This window comes from Triticum dicoccoides, chromosome 7A (assembly GCF_002162155.2).
Source record: "Triticum dicoccoides isolate Atlit2015 ecotype Zavitan chromosome 7A, WEW_v2.0, whole genome shotgun sequence".
Classification (NCBI taxonomy): Eukaryota; Viridiplantae; Streptophyta; class Magnoliopsida; order Poales; family Poaceae; genus Triticum; species Triticum dicoccoides.
This window is the reverse complement of record NC_041392.1, coordinates 500,077,736-500,083,764: the sequence shown is the minus strand read 5'-3', so window position 1 is coordinate 500,083,764 and position 6,029 is coordinate 500,077,736. Positions and strand designations below refer to the sequence as shown.

General features: G+C 43.7%; 1 protein-coding gene across 1 annotated transcript; it reads left to right on the top strand.

Moving 5' to 3' along the window:
* Positions 1–446: 446 nt before the first annotated feature.
* LOC119332152 (B-cell receptor-associated protein 31-like) lies at positions 447–4,396 on the top strand. The gene is made up of 3 exons (XM_037605318.1): positions 447–859; positions 3,565–3,973; positions 4,064–4,396. The coding sequence occupies exons 1-2, from the start codon at positions 562–564 to the stop codon at positions 3,945–3,947; spliced, it is 681 nt and encodes a 226-aa protein (XP_037461215.1). The 5' UTR covers positions 447–561; the 3' UTR covers positions 3,948–3,973; positions 4,064–4,396.
* The last annotated feature ends 1,633 nt before the right edge of the window (positions 4,397–6,029 follow it).

Below are 6,029 nucleotides of genomic sequence, written 5' to 3'. Positions count from 1 at the left end.
ACCATCGAAATTGAAGGAGTAAAACCAAGATGTGAATGAGAAGAAGAAAAAAAAGACAAAATTCTCTGGAATCAGCAAACAAGGAATAAAGTCATCTTTACATGAAAAATCCTTGGGGGTGCCAAATAAAATCCCACTACAATTTTGGCTTTTGTGAGACGCGGAAAATGTGATAGCACACATGGATGGACCGTGGGCAAGAAAAGATGATGTCACACACTATATACACTTACCCGCAAAAAAACACACACACTATATACACTAATAATGTCAAAAGATGGAGCAAACGGTCCAAGCAAGCCGCGTAGGTGCCAAAACCCTTCCAACACGGCGTCCGTGACCATAGCAAAGGACTCTATCCTTCTCCCCTTGCGCCTCCGGTGTTCCAAATTCCAAATTCCAAAACCCACCCCCGAGGCGAGGAAAAGCACCGCACCCTCCTCGCGATACAAAAGGCGCAGAGAGAAAGTGAGGAGCGGCCCCCGTACCGCATCCCACCACCCCGGCCCGAACCCCTGCACGCCGCAACCGCCCGCCCGCCCGCCTGCCTGCCCGGCCGCGATGATCCAGCTCCTCTTCACCTTGCTGGGCGCGGAGGCGGGCGTGGCGGCCGTCCTGCTCTTCAAGACGCCGCTGCGGAAGCTGGCGATGCTCGCGCTCGACCGCCTCAAGCGCGGCCGGGCCCCCGTCATGGTGCGCACCGTCGCCGCCACCGTCCTCGTCGTCCTCGCCTCCAGCCTCCACAGCATGGCCAAGATCCACGGCCACGCCGGCGCCGGCGAGCTCGACGCGCCCGGCGCGCTCAGCCCCACCGACCAGGTCCTCCTCGCCCGCCACCTCCTCGAGGCCTCCCTCATGGGTACGTGTGCCTGCCTACGGGTCGGTCCCCTCTTCTTGTCTATTTTCCTCGCTTTGATTCGGTCGATCGTCCAGATGTCCCCGGTTTCTTGAATTTAGACGAGCACGTATGGCTTGATTTCGCTCTAGCGCATCGCAACGTTCCGTTGATTTTAGTCTGAAGATGAGTTGTTCAATCATGCTATGGAAAGGTTAATAAGTACTCCCTTCGTTCCCAAATATTTGTCTTTCTAGGCATTTCAAATGGACACAACATACGGATGTATGTAGACATATTTTAGAGTGTAGATTCATTCATTTTGCTCCGTATGTAGTCATTTGTTGAAATCTCTAGAAAGACAAATATTTAGGAACGGAGGGAGTACTAATTTATTAGCTGCATTTGTCTAAGATTCCGGTGTAATCTTAGTAGTACGATTTAATGACGGAGCAAAAGATTTCCTCATAGTACCTTACTTTATGCTCAGTATCTGTAGTCTAATGTTATAGAGTAAAACCCATTATATTTACTTAATGCTCCTGTAATATAATTTTCTGATTACTGTTCAATTGAGTTATAGATATAGTGTCTGCAGTAAAATTGTTCATTGCATAATTAGAAGTAGGAATGCAGGGTGTCTTTTACTCAGATGGGGTAACCTTTTGGGGTTCGCCATTTGCGCCCCTTTCAAGTTAACTGTCTTATTTCTCTACTAAAATTTATGTACTAGACATTATAGTATTCATAAATTCACTCGGTGGTCTTGAAACCAATGTCATATTTACAAAATTATTTTGTTCCACTTCTCAAACTATTATGCTCTGACTTGTTAAGATGTACTGGGAACTTTGTATGGCCTAAGTATTCAAGAAAGTGAGGCAACTTATCAGCTGTGATAATATTTCTTATCATACCCTTGTTTAATAAGCCATTGATGATTCTGTTTAGGAAGTAGGATCGTACATAGGACAAAGCTTATGCTGCTCAGGCCGTTTGTGTTATATGCATACTATTTGCTGTTTGTGCTATATCCATACTATTTTATGGGTATATTTAGGAGCATTCTCATACAACCTGTGATTTTTATGCAGTGTTCAGTTTGGCCTGAAATCTTTTGTGATTACCCTGATAGCAAATGCAAAAACAAATTATGGCATCTATTATACCTGATGTATTGACATTTATGCTATTTTGGTTTTTTTGGGTGCTTTGCCTTTTTCATATATTAAATCCTTGGAAAAAATTCACATTATTTGATTTACTTTCATCAACTATTCTTCTTGTTCCAAGTGACTTGATCTTTTGCCAGAGGTGATGAATGACACAGCTTTCGCTTTGCTCTTGAAAGTTGTTCTGTTCTGGTACACCCATCTCATTATTTGGATGATGGGGTCCCTAGAGTTGGGGGGCTAATTTGACCGGCCTAATTCGTACTATGATTCTTAAAGATTCAGACGTGAGTTGATTAGATCATGCAACACCCAACCACTGAAGTTATATCTAGGAGACACGGACCTCAACATCATTAAGTTGAAGTTTTATAGGATGACTTTCCTCTTATACTTGTCCTGTATCTGATATTTGTGTTTGCTCCGGGACAGTTCATTGGTGGAGTGGGATCTTGATCACTCCTATTCAAGCATTTATTGTCAGTTTCTCTATTAGTTTTTGCAATTCCAATTTTTTCCCTTCATTAGCTATTTAGTCCTGAAACTAACAAACTTGTGTACATTTAAGAAGTCGTAAAAACATTACAATAACATTTTTTAATAAGTAGGTTGTTCAAGATAAAAACATGGGGAGGATTTGCTCTTTTATCATATTAAAACCTTCTACATACAGTAGAAGCGACCAGGTGAGATACCAGAATTCTGATGCTGCAGGAGTTGAATCCTGATCAGCAGGAATCTGCTACTGCGATCCTTGGTTATTGCTCAGTTGTCCTCTTTTTCATTCTTTTAATAGTGAGAGTGTAGTCCCCGCTAAAAAAAGAGTGTAGTCCAGTCCAGGGGGCGGGCCAGGATCAGTGGGCTGAACTGGGCCAGAGTGTGCTCTCTCCAGGATTCGGTATTTTTTGGGCCAAACATTGCACATCTCTCTGCTGTACTTGGGCTGGGCCGGGGCTATATTTGTGATGTTATCTTTTGTTGCCTGTGGCGTTGCCAAAACACCTTGTTATGGCCCAACTTTTATGTGGTTGATCTTATGTTTGTTATATTATTTTTCTTTATTATTTTTGAACAAGTCTTTCATTCTTTTCAATCTTTTGAGGTTTCTTACAGTGAAAATAGACTTTTATATTCTGTCAACAGCCAAGTAAGCCAGTGGATCGGTTGCTTCAGAAAAATTATCCATAATTTTTAATCCTCAAAAAGGGATTTCTTTTGACTTCCCTCTTTGTGATTCATCTTGGTTTGATGTAACACAGCAGCATGTTTCTGGATGCATATGACATTCTTGTATTAAATTACAGAGTAACATCTTTTTATGTTCATGTGGATTTTAGTGTCCAAATTCAGGGATTTTCTCAGAATGCTGTTCCACTTGAGGTCTTTAGCACATTAGTGTTTTGTTTAGCCATTGGTAGTTTCGTGATAAAAATATCATTTATAATGTGATATATTGTTTTGTTGGAGAGAGTTTAGTCCGTGTCTGGTTCTAAGTCGAGTCGAATCTACATTTTGATCCGAGTCACACAGTATTAACCCACTTCTTACTTGTTTCAGGATACATTTTATTCCTTGCTCTCGTCATTGACCGGCTACACAGCTACATCAGAGAGATGCGAGGGCTGAAGAAGAACCTGGAGGCTGTGTCGAAGCAGAACAAGACCTTAGAAGAAGCAAAATCTGGAAGGTCCGACGAGAGCAAGCCACACCACAACGACATTGCTTCGCTGAACGAGGAGATCAAGAAGCTGAAGCGGCAACTGAAAGAAAAGGCGGAGGAGGCCAAGGATGCAGAGGCCAAAGCACTAGCTGCCCAGACGCAGTCTGAAGGTCTTGCGCGCAAATATGACCGCCTGCTGGAGGACAACAAGCATCTCCATGACCAGCTGCAGTCAGGAGACATCCCGCTGTCGCGTTCGGATGGCAAGAAGAATGCCTAAGTTGTGGTTGGTCCTCATCAAGCTAGGTAAACCTACATTTTGTCCATGACATAGTCATCATAGTGTAAGTTTGGATGACAGGTCAATTCTTACTCTTTTGCTGTGCTGTCTACCAGTCGGAAACTCCTGCAAGCCTGAAGACAGTTGCGAGATGAAAATGACGTCGGTTACTGATAATCAGCCATCGGAGTAGTACCATCTTTACATAAATGTTCTGGTACTGTGTACCAGAACGCAAAAATATCACTCAACCTCTTACAGCCAGGTTAGCCGAGACTATGCGAAGATGCTCGCCTGTAAACATCTGATGGTGTTCGACTGAATGTTCTTAGTCTGATCAAAGTCGTAGTTAGAACATGAGAGGTATTCATATCTCGACAAATCTGGCTGCTGGTTGTCTTCGCCATCGACTTACTTGTCCAAACATAGAGAAGCCGTCATTGAACTCTGGTTACCCTTTCATAAATTTCGGCAAAACTTGGACAACAAATAACTTGTCTATAACAGTACCGGGCAAGCCTGAATCCTGGCAACGATATGCTGGTGGCAGGTTCTACCATTTCAATCATTAATCAGTTCCGAAGCGTAATTTGATATAATGGGACGGAGTCATTAGCGGAACAAAGTTAGATATACGTGCACACCGCGTATGTTAGACGGGAATCTCTCATCAAAGGTGCATGGATCACTACGACGACGTACCACGGTACCAGCAATGAGACGAGACTTCATGCCATGGCGCATCACGGCCGGTCACGACAAGATCTCATCGCACACACGCCAAGATCTGTAGCCATGATGACCCAATCTCCACTGCGTCCGTATCCACGTCCTTTACGGATTCGGGCGTAGGTCCATACACACATATTATCCATTTTCAAGGTAATGATATATGCTCATACAAGGCGACGGCTTTTCGACCCATGCCCTTTCCTTCTAAAGCTCGGCGGTCTTCCTTCTTGCCTTGAAAGGAAATTCTCCGATATCCTGCTGCCGGGCCCGCAGGGCAGTGGGACCCGGATGAAATATGATACGCCCAAGATCTCTCAGCTGCGAGTGAGGCGTGCCCAGTATTTTTCTCACGAGTTGATACGAACTTTGGGCACGCAGAGATCTTCCATGGGAATGCACGTGCAAAATGAGACATGATGGGCGTTGCTTCTTTTTCTGCTGGTGGTTGTTGGTGAGTGGAAGACGACTAGCTATTAGCTTGTCGGTTGCAATTGTGCTAACAGTCTTGATCACACCATCTAAAAAAAACAAGACTTGGTCACAGGGCGTTGAACCCATCTTGTACCATATTGCTGTTTCCCGTGAATTCTGTTGTACCATATTGCTCTTTTTTTTCTCGTTTATATCTATCGCGTGAAATGCATGTGTGAATGCTCATGTACATGTCCGTTAGTTGTGTAGGACGGGTTCGAGTGGAACATGTAGAGGACAAAAACCGAGAAGAGAAGCGTGTTTAGGAATTGATCACAATGTGTTGCTGCTTTTTTCGAGGAGGTGACAACGTGTTATTCACATTGTTTAATTATTTAGTATCTTTGCGTTGCATTTTCAAATTATCCTGGCCACTTTATTATAGGAATTTCAAATTATTTTAACCTCCAAAGTAAGATTAGAGCCCGGGAGACACTCCTTGGGTCCAAACCATTCGGTTTTGACATGCTATACACCTCACAAAATCGGTGTAGAAGACCATCCTCTCCTAAATCTTTCTAGTTTTAGATGGTGTAGCACCCACATGATCGTAACATTTCTTCAACCGCATTGCTATCTACACATTTGTGTGGAACATCTGAAAGAGAGAGATAGAAAAACCTACCAAACACTTTAGCCGTGGCTTCTTTGACAAGGGACATGACCAACCTTCCCTGTCAGTGGCGGAGCCAGGAAAATGGGACGAGGAGGGCCGAGTGTTCTTAAGTCTTGTTGGGGAGGGCCATTCCATGAAAATGCATCATTTTAGCAAAAAAAAAAAAGAAAAAAAATCGTTGTTCACATTAATGCTAGGCTTAAATAGGTGACATTAGGTGTGGTGGGGGTTGCTGGTCCCCTCTGTCTCTGCCAACGTTCCCT